The 16,729-nt window shown below is 37.7% G+C and overlaps 1 protein-coding gene across 1 annotated transcript in view; it reads right to left on the bottom strand.

Annotated features, from left to right (window-relative positions):
* Positions 1-16,729, bottom strand: part of IL1RAPL2 (interleukin 1 receptor accessory protein like 2) — a 561,274-nt gene that overhangs the window by 500,495 nt on the left and 44,050 nt on the right. The window contains exon 4 of the mRNA XM_065900231.1: positions 13,505-13,691. Within this exon, the coding sequence (XP_065756303.1) occupies positions 13,505-13,691 (187 nt within the window). The remainder of the gene's footprint in view (positions 1-13,504; positions 13,692-16,729) is intronic.

Raw genomic sequence — 16,729 nt, 5'->3', positions numbered from 1 at the left:
TTACTGTAACAAAATTTCTTCTGTTATGATAACAGAAGTGAAAACAAAACACAAAAACTGACACTTAAGTTCACAGGTATAATATTTAAGAGATACACTTGCTTTATGTCCAATACAACTACCCACACACATTGTCAGAGAGTAAATAAAAGTAATACTGTCTAGGGCATCTAGATATAAAGCTGCTTCACTCCCTAGGGTCTTTCCAAAGAACACTTAAGGGTCTGTCTGAAATTCTATTACATACCATGTCTGGCAAGGTTTATCACCTATATGAGATTTGCTTCTGAGTTAAACCTTGGGATATAAGGTTTCTGGGAAAATGAAAAAGAAAGACTGAACAGAAAGAAAAAAATTAGCCCAGCTGCCACTATCGTCATACAATAATAATCCACAATTATTTTCACATTGCTTCCAACTCTGATAGCCTCAGATTTCTAAAGAATCATTCTGAAGGTCATTAAACAAAAATATGGTCCCTCTGGGCATTTTGAGAGGAAAGGAAAATGAAAACTGAGCTGCTTCACTTTCACATAGCAGTGGTGGGGGCAGGCAAATGAGCCCACACACTCACTTCATTCAAAGACAAATGGCATCGTTTTCTAATGTCATTTTTTGTGGGAAAGTCCATATGCAATTAGCTCTGACCATTTTCATCTTCTCTCTACACTGCTTTGTTTTTTTCCCCAGGAAGTAAAATCTAAAGAGTGTACAGGAATTACAAAATAACTCCTGATGAGGAACAGCCTGGAATCTTCACATGTTCTTTGGGATAGATATAGATAGTCCCAAGTGCTTTTCAAGTTATCATCTAGCCTTATAAAGGATTCCTTGTACCCAACAGAGTTTTTGTTTTTAACTGTGTTATAGGAAAATGTTATCTTCAGGTCACCTCCATCCTTCTGGAACAATGTAGTATAGATGAAAAGGCAAACTGGCTTCAGAGCAAGACAGCTCTAGGTCAAAATCTGGGGTTCACCCAAGTTCTGTGATCTTGGGAAAATTTGCCTAACTTCTTTAGGTCTCAGTTTTTTACTCTGCATGTGGGGATACTATACACTACCATATGAACAACCAGAATCCAGAGGCTTGCAGAGTTTATTCATTACACTCTTGTTGGGCAGCACTATATTTAGTGGTCATACAACACAGAGAATGCTTTTCATCCCTAAACTTTCACAATCCTGGATTATATCTCCTCCAAACGTCTGGCTCTACTTGGTGAAACTTGGTGCTAGTGGACTAATCAGATAAGAACAAATCTTCACTAATTGGTTAACAAGCCCCCAACAACGTAATACTTTAACCCACTGAAAATGTATAGTTCCTAAGAGGCCACTCCAACACTAATCCTAGCAGGTGGGTAGAGAAACTGTATTTTGTTCAGAAGAGCCTTGTAGATGATATCCTGCCCCCACCAACCCATCCTTCACGAAGTTACCTCATTGGCTATCCTGCCCATATCTGGGTGCCTATATCAAATCTCAGAAGTCTTCCAGGTTTTTTACTCCATTATTTGCAGCATCTCTGCCTTAAGCTGCTGGCTGTGAGGCTTACTACTGTCACTGCTTCTCTCCTGCCCCCAGTCTTCCCATCATCTCTTTCCTATTGGACAGACAACATTACCATACTTCACTCCCTCCAGACCTGTTTAGTTTAATTCTGACAGACTGGTGGGCAATAAAGTTTGCAGCACATAGGTCAAGTCTCAAGATTGTTGTTTATCTGAGGTAAGGACAAACTGCCAGAACCTCGAATGGGAACAGGCCCCTAATATTGTCCTCAGTGTGTAATGCCTCTATTAGTTAATGCCTCTGAGACCATTACATTGAACTTAATCAACTGGAAGTTTTCGCTGAGGACCAGTTTTACCTAAGTTTTAACAAACAGCTTCAGTTCATGGTCCAGCTGTCCTCTCACAGAACAGTTTGCTGTAGGACATCCTTGCTCAGTCAAAATCACATCAGCCTTTAAATTCCAGCTTCCTTCCCTTCTTCCCAGCCTTCCTGAGTGGAAGATGTTATTTGCCAGCAGTTGCTAGGTTGGGAGCCTAGGATGTTCAACAGAAACATCTGTTGGCCCAGCCCCTTGAAGCTGCCAGCCATATCTGGATCTTGGAGTTCTCACCCTGAAATATCCACCACTACATTCACAGTCTACTTCTGAGATAGCATCATCACAACCACAGGTGTATTTCAATCAGTTTGATTTGTTAGTCATGGTTACTTCAGTGCTATTCAGAGCACATGACTCATTTCTCACAGCAAGAACATGAGGAAGATTCATTTAAATATTGATTCTGATTCTGAATTTCAGACACAAAGCAGCTGTGTAACCATAGGCAATCACATAACCTCTGGTCCTCTTCAAATACTTAACACCCATTCCCTCACACCAAACTTCTCTCCTTTCCCCTGGAGACTGAACTATTCCACAGAGCATCTAGGCTCTGCCTAACAATTTGTAGGAAACCTGAACTTTCGTCACTTTAAAGATGGAAGAGATAGGAGCACAATTGTGAATTGGGTATCAATCTTGTACTTCCACTCGAAATGCCTAGGATAACCCACTGCAGAGAGTCCTTCCCCTCCCTAGTTCTTTTCCTCTAACTTTCTATCTTCACAATCCTAATGTTGAATTTTGGTACCCCCACAGCAGTTCAGTATAAATCCCACATTCAAATACTTGGGATGAAATCCCAAATTATATGTTCTTGAGCATACTACTTAACCAATGTAAGCCTCAATTGCTTCACCTATTTTTAAAAAGTTGGTGATAATCATAATATATACCAAATAGGGGTAATTATTAGGATTAAATGAGGTAATGCATATAAATCCTCTGTAATATAGAGCATCACATGCTAAAACTACTCAATAAATATTAACTATTATTCTATCATTGTCATTACCCTCAGCATCCAGCTTTCAAATTACATACACAACTATCTTGATATGTTAATAACTATTAGGAGTTAATGTGACTCATATTTCTATAGGAGTCTGGAGACAATCCAAAGTTACCATTCCAATGAAGGGGTTGATTTACTTTCTTATCTGACACATAAAGGACCTGAAAGTTATTACTGCCATCCTAACAACAAGAAAAAAGCTGAACAAACTGAAACTCAATAACTTCTTTTATTTCCATCAGGTAATTGAGGTCACAGTAAAAGCCACTGTCCCAGAAACTGGAGAGACAGGTAGATACAGAGAATCACAGTTTACTGGGAGCAGAAACAGCCTCAGGAGCCAACTGGTAGGAACAGTTAAAGGATAATTGAGTAATTTCTGGAGACTAAGTGTGAACTAGCTTGAGAAATAAAAAATCCCTGAGGGCCCAGTCTTGGAAGGCAGCCCACACTTTTGTAAGGTTTACCTCCATGAGCCCCACCAGGTTCTTCTCAGACTGAACATCAGAGAAAAGTCCTGCTTCTGGAAAAGGATGGGGAAAGTAAACCATTTTGAAATATACCCAAAGAGCCTGCCCATAAAAGACGTGGGGTACAGGAAATATACAACCCCAGCCTCCTCTAGGCTTTGAAGTGGGGAAAGAAATAGCCAGCTCCAGTCCTCTCTATCTTTCCTGTCTTACAGGAAGCTGAGAAGCACATATGATGGTCACAGGCCAGGGACTAGGCTCACTAAAAGACTGAATCTAATCACAGGATTATAGAATGCTTTCCCTTGCCCAACACCTTACCAGCACATCAATAGGGCTCCTGTATAATAACACGATATTACAGTTGAAAGAAATGCACAACACAGACCTTATTTAAGAATATATCTCTAGGGGCTTCCCTGGTGGCACAATGGTTGAGAGTCCGCCTGCCGATGCAGGGGACAGGGGTTCGTGCCCCAGTCCCGGAAGATCCCACATGCCGTGGAGCGGCTGGGCCTGTGAGCCATGGCCGCTGAGCCTGCGCATCCGGAGCCTGTGCTACAGGACGGGAGAGGCCACAACAGTGAGAGGCCTGCGTACCACAAAAAAAAAAAGAAAAAAAAAAAAGAAAAAAGAAAAAAGAATATATCTCTAGAAAGATAACAGGGAAGTAAAAAATAAGGACACCAGAGAGACTTTTAGCTTCTAACACCTACAGCAAGTAGTAAAAACAGTCTGACTCTTAGCCAGATAAGCATAAAAAAAACCTCACAGTAAAGGCCTATTTACTTCAGTTCCTTTTACCAAGTACATCACGCCTGGATTTTTAAAAATATTTACAAGGCATATTAAAAGTCAGAAAAAAACACTGTTCAAAGAGAAAGAGGAAGCATCAGAACCAGATTAAGATAGGGCAGAAATTTTGGAATTACCAGTCTGGGAATTTAAAATAAGTATGATTAATATGTTAATGACACTAATAGAAATAGTGGACAATATGTAAGAACAGAAGAGAGATGGAAACTCTTAGAATCAAAAGAGAAATGCTAGAAATCAAAACACTGTAACAGAAATAAAGAATGTCTTTGATAGGCATATTCATAGACTGGACATGGCCGAGGAAAGAATTAGTGAGCTTGAAGGTATATCAATAGAAACCTCCCAAACTAAAAAACAGAGGAAAAAGAATGAAAAGAAATTGAACAGAATATCCAAGAACTGTGAGAGGAGTACAAAAGATGTAACATAAATGTAATGGGAATACCAGAAGGAGAAGAAAGTGAGAAAGGAACAGAAGAAATATTTGAAGTCATTCTAATGCTGGCTCATCCAAGATTACCAGACTAGATCATACCAGACTAGGTATGACAGAGAGGTTTGTTGTACAGATAGGTTACTATAAGCAAATGAAATGAGTTTTGAACAATATATAAAAGTTAGGCAGGTAAGCAGGACATACAGGACAGAGGGAATAACATGTGTAGAAGAACTCAGATGTGAAAAACTATGGAGTGGACAAAAAAATATGAATAGTTTTGCTCTCTTGAGAGTGGCAATGAGTAGGCGGAGGCCAGATACTAAAAGCCTTAAATTCCATTCTAAGATATTTGTACACTGTCAGGTTTCAAATCTCAGCTCTGTCACTATATAACCTATCTCATAAGACTGTTCTAAGAATTGAATTAGCTAATTAATGAACATGTGTGACACAGTGTCAGGCCCTGTAAATACTCAACAAAAAGGAACTACTAACTAAAAGTTTTTATAGAATCATTGGAGTGCTTTAAATAGTGGCACACTATGATCGGATGTGCATTTCTAAAAGATCATTCTAATGGATATATAGAAGGTAGTCAGATTATAAAAAGAGACATTGCTTAAAAGGCTTTAATTTACTTTGATCTGTTTTTATCCCTCAAATGTCATTAATGCCATTAAGGATACACAGGAAGACCCTTTAAAGTCTGGATTCTTATAACAATTTAGGAAAAATCAATAGCAAACTCCTGTTAAATTTGAGAAAAACAAACATGTCAATAATTATAGAAGTTGACAAAAACATATCATTTTGATAAATCCAGAAATTGGACAGTCAAAACTCAACCTTATAAGATCTTTATTCCTAATCACCAAAACCCAGCAGCAAATGGTCATCAATGGGTGAATGGCTAAACAGTGGTACATCTCTACAGTGGAATATTGGACTATTATTCAGCAATAAAAGGAATGAACTATTGTTACATACCACAACATTGACAAATCTCAAATGAATTATGCTAAGTGAGCAAAGATAGGCACAAAAGGCTACATATCATATTATTCCATTTATATGACATTCTGGAAAATACAAAACCATAGGAATAGAAAACATATCTTTTTAGCAAGGACTGGGGCTTGGAGGAAGGGAATGAATACAAAAGGACATGGAGAAAATTGCAATGATGAAAACGTTCTGTACCTTGTTTGTGGTGTATATATTTGCCAAAACACATCAAATTGTACAAGTAAAAAGGATGTATTTTATGTTTGTAGATTATATAGAATAACAGGACTTTAAAAACCCTCAATCTTAAATTCCCAATTGGAGTTTGAGATGTCCTAACTTTGCTTCTAGCTTTCTATGTAACTTTTTCCTTTCTATAGTAGCAGCATATATCAAGGACTTTAGTCATTAGATGTTTATAACATGTCTGAGATATATGGCATACATTGTTATATCTATTTTATAGGTGGGAAAATAGAGGCCCAGGGTCATCCAATTACTCATCCACATTAATGGTGTAATGGTGACCAGGATCCAGGTCCCCAGGCTCAAAGACCAGTGCTTCTTACACATATTAAATACCCATTCCTCAAATAGCAACCCATCTTCTCTATAATTTGCAAATAATAAATAACCATTTTCCCATTTCTAATGTCATACCTAAAGATAAAAACAAGGATAAACGGGTCTTAAATCTTGTGTCACTGACTGTGGTTTTAGGGCATACAAAATTGAAGCCTTCATGGGATTCCTAGCTCATTCCTTCCAGATACAAGTATCTTTGAAAATTCTAGTTAAATAGATTAAGATTTTCAGGATGGAATGTAATTTTATGGTTACAAAATAAGGTACATACTAATATCAATACATTTTCAAAAGGGATTCAAAAACCCCAAGCATTTTGCCAAACCATTTTTATAGCCAAAATGTGTCGGTCATTTGGGCTGCGGTATTACAAGGTCTTCAATGACCTTCTTTTTCCCTCTTTAAGAAAATTGTCAGGATTTTCTGGGAGACAAGATTGCAGATTAGAAAGACTTGAGCTCACCTCCTCTCATGAAAACACCAAAATCACAACTTATTGCTGGACAACCATTGACAAAAAAGACTGGAACCTACCAAAAAAGATATTCTACATCCAAAGACAAATAAGAAGCCACAGGACAGTAGGAGGGGAACTTTCATGATATAATCAAATCCTATAACCACCGAGTGGGTGACCCACAAACTGGAAAATAATTATATCACAGATGTTCACCCATAGGAGTGAGAGTTCTGAGCCCCATGTCAGGTTCCCCAGCCTGGGGATCTGGCATCAGGAGGAGGAGCCCCCAGAGCATTTGGCTTTGAAGACCAGTGGGCTTGTGTGCAGGAGATCCACAGGATGGAGGGAAACAGAGACTCCACTCTTCAAGGACACACACAAGGTTTCACGTGCACTGGGACTGTGGGCAAAACAGTGACTCCACAGAAGCCTGGGCCAGACCTACCTGTGGGTCTTGGAGGCTCTCCTGGGGAGGCAAGGGTTGGCTGTGGCCCACTACAGGGGCAAGGACACTGGTGGCAGAGACCCCAGGCAGTATTCCTCAGAATGAGCTTCCCTGGTGGTCACCATTTTGGCACTTAGACCTGGCCCCACCCAACAGCCTGAAGGCTCCAGTGCTGGGACACCTCAGGCTAAATAACAAACAGAGTGGGAACACAGACCCACCCATCAACAGACAGGTGGCCTAAAGTTGTTCTGAGCCCACAGCCATCTCTAGACACACCCCTTGACACAGCCCTGCCCATCAGAGGGACAAGACCCAGCGCCACCCACCAGTGGACAGGCACCAGTCCCTCCCACCAGGAAGCCTGCACAAAACCTTGGACCAACCTCACCCACGAGGGGGCATACACCAGAAGCAGGAAGAACTACAATCCTACAGCCTGCAGAACAGAGACCACAAATACAGAAAGTTAGACAAAATGGGATGGCAGAGAAACATGTTCCAGATGCAGGAACAAGATAAAAGCCCAGAAGAACAACTAAGTGAAGTGGAGATAGGCAATCTGCCTGAAAAGAAATTCAGAATAATGATAGTAAAGATGATCTAAGATCTCAGAAAAAGAATGGAGGAACAGACTGAGAAGGTACAAGAAATATTTAACAAAGAACCAGAAGATTTAAAGAACAAACAGAGATGAACAATACAATAACTGAAATGAAAAATACACTAGAAGGAATCAATAGCAGAATAAATGAGGCAGAAGAAGGAATAAGTGAGCTGGAAGACAGACTGGTGGAAATAATTGTCACAAAACAGAATAAAGAAAAAGGAGTGGAAAGAAATAAGGACAGTCTAAGAGACTTCTGGGACAACTTCAAACACACCAACATTTGCATTATAGGGGTCCCAGAAGGAGAAGAGAGAGAACCTGCCTGAGAAAACATTTGAAGAGATAGTAGCCAAAAACTTCCCTAACATGGGTAAGGAAACACTCAAGTTCAGGAAGCACAGAGAGTCCGATACAGGATAAACCCAAGGAGAAACACGCCAAGACACATTTTAATCAAATTAACAAAACTTAAAGACAAAGAGAAAATATTTAAAGCAACAAGGGAAAAGCAACAAATAACATACAAGGGAATGCCCATAAGGTTAACAGCTGATTTTTCAGCAGAAGCTCAAATGAACGTATTTACAAAGTGGAAACAGACTCACAGACTTCGAAAACAAACTCATGGTTACCAAAAGGGAAATGTCGGGGGGAGGCATACATTAGGAGTTTGGGATTAACATATACACACTACTATATATAAAATAGATAATCAACAAGGACCTATTGTATAGCACAGGGAACTCTATTCAATATTCTATAATAACCTATATGGGAAAAGAATCTGAAAAAGAATAGATATATGTATCTGTATAACTGAATCACTTTGCTGTACACCTGAAACTAACACAACACTGTAAATCAACTATACTCAAATATAAAATAAAAATTAAATTAAAAAAAACTCCATACTACCCAACTTAGCATTTAAAAAAAAGAAAGAAAACTGTCAGAATGTTTAGCAAGATAAATAACTGTAAAGCTCTTAACTTTGGAAGCTTATCTCATTGTAATGACTGACAGCATTTAGAAATGGTCATTCCTAGACTATTATTTAGGAGATGAAATTAACTCCTCACAATCCATCTGCAATTTTCTTAAACATGGTATGAGTCAGATATCTATTTTTTGCAAGTGAATTGTCAATTATGTGCACATCACTTTTAATAAGCCGTTATCCCCCCTCCAAACCCATTAAAATGATATGTTATTATATACTAAATTCTCATATATACATACTTTATCTGTTTCTGGATTCTCTATTCTATTTAACTGATCTATTTATGCTTTCTTAAACTTACTATTTTAATTGCTACTGTTTTGCAGTAAGTTCAGTCTCAGTTAGACTAAGTCCCCTCTTATTAATGTTTTTTTCCAAAATTTCATTTGCAAAATTGATATATTCACTCATCCATATGAATGTTATAATGTTTATCATGTTGTCTAATTTCTAAAAATTCATATTTTAGCAAATTGGATTACTTATTTATATAATATTGGGAATAACTGATCTTTTTTTCTATGAGATCTTCCAATGCAGAAATATGTTCTGTCTCTCCATTAATTTAGACTATATTTTATGTCCTTCAATAAAATTATATTTTTATATAGGTCCCCTCCCATCTTTGTTAAATGTATTCCAAAGTGTTTTACAGTTTTTCATTGTTGTAAATGGGATAATTTCATTTTTTCCTTTACATATCTAACCGATTATTACTGGTAAAAATAAAAATTATTGAATAGTTTGTATATTTTTATTAAGCTACCTTATCAAATTATCTCATTAGTTCTATTTTTTTTTTGTTGTTTAATCTCTTGGGTTTTCTTGGTATACAATTATACAATCTGAAAAATAAGATTACTTTATCCTCCTTTTCCAATGTTTGTATAGTGTATTTCATTTAATTTTCTTATGGCATCAGCTAGAACCTCCAAAACAATACTGAATAATAGAACTGACAGAGATCATTCCTATCTTGTACGCCATGGATGTAAGGATATACGTATGTTTTCAAGGATGTTTACTGCAATACTTGGATTATTTTTAAAAAACTAGAAAAAATTGAATATCCATCTGAAAAATGGTTGAATAAAGCAAGGTTATATCTAGCCTATGAACTATGATACAGCTATTAAAAATGAATTAGATATATATAGTCAACATGCACATAGTAGGGACCCAGTATATATATACTAACTGAATGAATGAATTTGCACTGACCTATCCATAATGCCCTCAACCACTCCATTATAACCAACGGCAAACATCTGAAATTAAGATAATTGTGGCAAGAAAAAGGAGGATTCAAACTGGAAGACTTGACTTCATTAACATCAGCCTTTTATCAGCAGAGGTAACTAATGACATAGATATGCGTTTTACCCCAAGGAACGTATTTGTATTTTCACTGCTAATGTCCTATTAAGGTTAGGGAATTCTTTTGTTTAGAAATGGGATAAAGGGACTCTACACTCTTGTGTCAAGTGTTCTCAGTGAATAATGAGGTTGTTCTTGTGTTCTTAGTTCAATAAAGAAAATAATCTTTATCTCTCATTTCAAATATGTTTCCAAAAGCATTAACATAATTGTATATTCTGTTCTAATATTTAAGCCCCATACATAGCGTCAGGAGGAAGTGCTGAAAGTGTAGCCCCTCTCCTCACTTACTTTTGCTAACAGAGTTCAGATAGAGGAGTTACAGCCCCCTTATGCATATCTCTTACATTCCAAGGACAACCAGAATAGGCTTACTCATTCATCTTTATGAACACGCCCCAGTGCCATATGAGCCACCTCTACCTTCCTATTCAGCTGTGATTACCTGCAGGCATGGAAGAATAGTCCTCAAAGGCCTGCCATAACAGGATGGTTGGAAAGTAAACAAGTTTAAAGATTACATATATTTGAAAAGAAGACTGGGAAAAGGATCATGCAACACATACTTTTCACTGTTAAAACACTGGAGATAATACATTGTACATTTCTAACTTTGGATATGCACCAGAATTAACTCCAGACCAATGTGTCCTCCTTTTTTCATTGTTGTAGCCAGAGCAAAATCACTTCATGTTCAGTCTGGTAGGAAATGCACAGACTACAAAGCAAGCAAGGCAGATTATCGAAGTATTGGCTAAAAAGGAAACGTTTTCCTAATATGTCAATCAATTTTTCAAGGATTTACTTAAAACCATGTGTGAAAAGTGGGGTTAACAATGCATTTGGGAGCTTCACAGACTCTTTAACTTTTGGTTTTAATTTTTTATCCTGATCCATTTGTATAGTGTAATGGCTAAGTGCAAGGGCCCAGGAGCCAAACTGCAAGTCACAAACAGCTGTGTGACATTTGTTGAGTCACTTAACTTGTCTGAGTCTCCAGTCACGTCTTTTGTAAAATGGGGATAATAATAATACCTACATAAGACATAAGATTGAGACTGAGAAACTAGAAGTTGAGTTAATCCATCTAAAGAACTTAAAATAGAGTCTGGCATATAGTAAGTACTTAATAAATATTACCTATCATTATGCTTATTATTTATCAATTGTAAAATGTTATACAAATATTAAATGTTATTATCCAGGCAGAGCTGGAAAAGCCCTTTGTTTCACCATCATTGGTCCATTTCTAAGAAAGAGTGAGGGTTAGCTTTTTCCAAGGAATAAACTGCTTTGGTAGACAATGACTATGGTGATGTATAGAGATGTGAAGAAAGGAGAAAAAAGAATTTAGTGAAAAGACAGAAATATGAGATAGAATGAACACTGTAAGAGAAAGCTGATGACCTGGAGTTTACTCCTAGCTGCTAACCCTTGAGCTAGTCAACCTCCCTTCCTGAACTATAAAATTGAAATAAAACTTTTTTTACTCATCTTAAAGAAGTGCCTGCAATTGAGGCTGGGTTTAGCTCCAGGTCTATTGCAGGAGAGGTTAGTGATTAAGAAAATGGACTCTGGAACCACACTGCCTTGAATATAAAATGAAGCTTTGTTAGCTGAGTAGCTTTGGACAAATCTCTACATTCCTGTAAGACTCAATTTTTTTCCTCTGTTAAATGATGATAATAGCACCCACCACACAGAGTTGCATTGAGACTTAAGTGAGATAATATAGAGACCAAGCTTAGCACAGCAAATGGCACATAGTAAGTGATTAAGAAATACTAACAAGGCTAGGACTTTCCCTGGTTGTCGAGTGGTTAAGACTCTGTACCTCCACTGCAGGGGGTGCAGGTTTGATCCCTGGTCAGGGAACTAAGATCCCACATGCCATGCAGCGTGGCCAAAAAAAAAAAAAAAAAAAATTAAAAAAAAAAAGAACTACTAACAAGGCTGATGATGGCATGAAGGGTCCCACTAAGTATGGATATTCTATATTTATGCATAATGAACATCATGTTCCTTTTTATGTGTCAGAATATTAAGAAAAAAAAAAGGAGGATGACACTTCACAAAGAGACTTGAGGTTCTAGTTCAGGACATGCTCTTTCTGTCTCTTGTCGAGTTCCCCCAGGTATGAAGATAGAGGAATTTCCAAATGTAAAAGCACCTGACAACTGTAGGAGCTAGGGTTTAGGCTTTCCTGGAAACTGAGGGTCTGCCAGATACTACAGAAACAACCTGTCCTACCTTTTATGTGTGTTTGGTTGCAATAATGTGCATAGTACTTGTGCAGAAAACCCCCTTGGCCACCTCTGGCCACCATATATAGTCATATATGGTCACCATGGGCCAACCAGTGTGGCTCAGAGGTGGCAGAGGGTGCTCAGTCCTCTTTTAGAACCACAGTACCCCAGGCTCGCAGCCAGAATATCATAGTTGAAAGGTTGTATGTTTATTTTTCTGCTTCCTGCCCTAGATCCATGCTCTGCCTTTGTCTGACCTACTCTGGGCCCAGAGAAGCTGAAGACTATTGATTCTACCCCATGGTTTTGCTTTCTGAATTCTGTTTGAACTCACATGGTGGGAGGGAAGACACTAGCAAGAAACCAGAAGGCGGGAGTTTAAGAGGGGTTAGGGTGTCCATCCTGTCCACTCCCTTTCTGTTTTCCACAGTTAACATGCTCCTCTAAGGCCACAGTTCTTGACAGGCCTGCTCCGCTCCTTCCAGGTTCCAGAGATACAGCTGCTTCCCCTTGCCACTCTAGACCTAGGAGCGGTAATTTACAGCTTTTTCCTTTTTTGGTTCCCTTAACCCTAACCACACTGTAAACAGTTCCTTCATTCAACTCTCATCTGTACAACCTTTGAGTGTGGTTTATTTCCAGATAAACACATTATTTCCAGTGTTCACATATCCTGCACTGGGCCCATTTCTCTCCTCTGCACTGACTGCAGTGGTTCTCACAATATAGACCATGATAATCGTTGTTATTTTTTGTAAGCACCATTCCTTGTAAAGATGGGCCTTTGTTCCTAACAGTGAATAATATTTCTAGGTCCCTCAAATAATTTCTTTCATGTATTATTTCAATCTTCACTCTTCTTCCCATTTGCTCTCATGAGTTGGGGTAAAGGGATATTTTCCTTATTTTTAGTCATTAGAGAAGCTGGGATTGCTTCTGACACCTGCTGATGGAAGTACATGAAAACCAGTAATATATAGGGATCATAGCTCTGAATTATTTAGCTGTGGATCTGCTGATTCTTCTCAGTGAAATATCTAATACCAAAAACTCAAAATAAAATCTCCCCCTTTTTATCTCCCCAAGCCAGCTATTGACTTAGGGTAAAAAAATGCATTTGACATTATGCTGAGTTACCTTGTACCACACAACATCAGGCTCCTGATTGGACTTTTTAAAGTCATCCATGTCTGGGCAGGATATCTCCTTTCTTTTAGTGACTTCAGATTTTTCCAAATAGCGGATCCTGCTATTGTAGCACAGACCTGATTCATTCTCTGCAACAATCAAGGACATTGACACCTTCATGCAATATGTCGAGTTTCTGTAAGAATAGAGAAATAGAAAATGGCTTTATTGGGTGTTTACACCTATGTTTTTACTCTGTATATTTCAAGAATATTGACTTTTCCACTTAGGACCTTGCCTAGAAATCAGAAACAACATGGAAACAACACAGAAAATTTTTCTACTTCAACTGACATGAAGATATGGAACAAAATGCTAATGTGGACATCTCTGACCATGAGATAGCTACATAGAGCAGCTGTACCCATCTTCTGAAATGTAAAACAGTCAGACTGCTTTCCCAGTGGTAAACGTTGCTATGTTGACAATCTGATAGCAAAAACTTATGAGAAAGTCCATAACTAAGGCTATAGCCATTTCTGGTTTGCCCTTATGGCCAGTCCCTTAACAGGTATTCCAAGGATTGTTAATTTTGCCATTGGTTTCTAAGCCAACATTTTCTTTTATAGGATACATACCAAAAAACAGATCAACAACTTGTATGGGTATAACTGAATCACTTTGTTGTACACCTGTAACTAGCACATCATTGTTAATTAACTATACTCCAATATAAAATAAAAATTAAAAATAAAAACAGATCAACATACAGAAGATACCCGTTAACTCACATAGCTTTTTAAGGTGTTGACTGAGATATGTCAGGGGTCAAATTTGGGTTCCTACAAAGAACAAATCCTAGCAGAGTGGATTAATTTTATTCATCAAAACTAGAATTATAAAGGAATTTCAACATTGAATTTTACCATAAAGCTACTTTAGAAATTGGACATTAATGGGCTAACCCATAATAGAAGGGTATTTATGAAATTGAATTCTGCCTCCATTTCCCTATGTATATCCCATGACATTTCCCTACCCTACTCTACCTAGACTCCAGAAGATATCAACCACACAAAAGAAATCTGGAAAGTATGAGGAAGAGATCAGAAGCAGCCTGGTAAGACTCAAAAGAAGGTCAACTGTAAATCTCTTGGTGAGACATTTCAGAATCATATGTGTTCTAAACATCAAGGGATACCTGCTGTTAAAAAACAAAAGTGCCAGGGATAATTCAAAACCGAGTATTTTTACAACTAAGTAAAAACAATCCTGATAAATGGGATTAACATGCCAACCAATAATTTTAAGATGGCCTCAAATGATTGCTACTGTTTGTACTTCATTGAAATTTCACAATATTGAATTTTCACTATATGCCAGACACCATACAAAACACAGGAGTGCAGATGGCTGCTGCCCATTGGGTTTACAAACTAAGTTAATCAAAATGACTGCTACTTGGATTTCTAGTGAAGTTAATTACTGGCAAGTACTCCTGACTATTTGATGCCTGTGTCATCTGAAGATGCACTTCCATTCTGATATTCAGATGTAACCCCATTATACAATGTAGATTGTGAACTATTGCTTTTCTCTCTTCCTCAGTGTAGGTTCTTAGGGTTTAATATAGGCTCACTAGGGATCAAATGTAAGGACATTTAATTCTACTAAGAGATGTTTGACAGCTTCTTTAAGAGCCATGAATCTAAAGCCACCAGAAATGTTTTTAAGTCTCAGCCAATAAGGTAAAATTTGGTTCAATCAATTTGGCTCTTCTTGACTCCATTTTCAATACTTCAGTGCTAAACATGCCCATGTCTTCTTGCTTTCTTTAACATCCTACGTGATGTGGCCTATTGTAACATTCTGTCCTTCACTCATTAGGGTGCAGTCGCAATCGTATTTACTCTGTTTCTTGAATATACTAAGCCTATTTGAGCCATGGTTGTTTATACTTGCTCTTCTCTTTGATTTTCTATCATGTGCTTTTTGTTAAGTGTGAGCAAAGAATTCGTTGTTCTTGTTCATCACTCTATTCCTGGGATCTAAGTTGATAGCAAGGGCTTAGTAAATGTTAGTTGATTAAATGTGTGGGCATCAAAAGGTATGTATTCAAGAGACATGTCTTCTCTGTTCTACTTTTGCATAAACTCATTATGGAACTAACCACCCCATCCCCATTCTACAGATTCATGTGTGTATGTGGCTGGTCAAATATCACATTCCCTGTTTAAATATGACTCAAGATAATTCTGCAGGTATTCTTGTACCACCAGGGTAAGGATTAGCTAAATTTGGTGCATCAGCATACCAGCAAAGAAAAAACTATAATGACTATATCTGGGAGACAAGGAGGACTAGGGTATGTATAGGGGATGGAAGGAAGATAAATGGTCACAGTTTTTAAAAAGTTTTAAATGAAGCAGAAAGAAAATCACCTCTGCTAAGTATGTAAAATATTATGAACAGTTGTTAATGTCACAGACTTTGATCATATCTGTTCCATGGTGTCCATCCATACAGGTGAAAGAGACTTACTTGTTAAATATCTTCCCATTTTTGTGTTACAAACCCAGGGAGAGAGAGCTGTTGTCCAGCAGTCTCAACAATTGAAGTATTAGACAGAATGTACAGTTCCCTGAAAGGAGCTTACTATCCCAGATCTATTTAGTCCTGAGGATAAAATAGGGTAGACTAAGTAAGGGACCAATATAATATAGTGGTTTCAGAACAAAGCACTAGCTTTGAACTAAGATCCACTAGGTTCAACTAGCTCTGTGTCCTTGAGCAAGTTATGTAACATCTCTCAGTCTCAGATTCCTCAGCTGAAAAATGAGGATAAGAAATCCTTTATGGTGGCTCCACTGGAGTTTGGAGGAGGAAGCTCTTTTATTATACAAACTTAAGCAAAAACAAGTTTACTGTTTTCAGTTGGAATGGTTATAATATCTGACCTCTCCAGGCTGCTGTAACTATTAAGCAAATATAAAACATATAACACAGCATCTGACCCATAGTAAATATTTAATAGACTGCCATTAGAATTGTTATTACCGCTTATATTAGTTCCTACATATATTGTTGATAAATTAATAATTATAATTTATATGTGATGTAGTAATTGTGAACAATCACCAGTATAATAAAAACAATACATTGGCAGTGATGGGTTAAGATATGCCACTGGCCTGGGGTGCCACTTGAGAGAAAAGAGTCTAGAAGAGGTCAGTT

The sequence above is a fragment of the Phocoena phocoena genome, chromosome X (genome assembly GCF_963924675.1).
Source record: "Phocoena phocoena chromosome X, mPhoPho1.1, whole genome shotgun sequence".
Lineage (NCBI taxonomy): Eukaryota > Metazoa > Chordata > Mammalia > Artiodactyla > Phocoenidae > Phocoena > Phocoena phocoena.
Note: the sequence above shows the minus strand (reverse complement) of the source record. Positions and strands in the feature narration are given on the sequence as shown.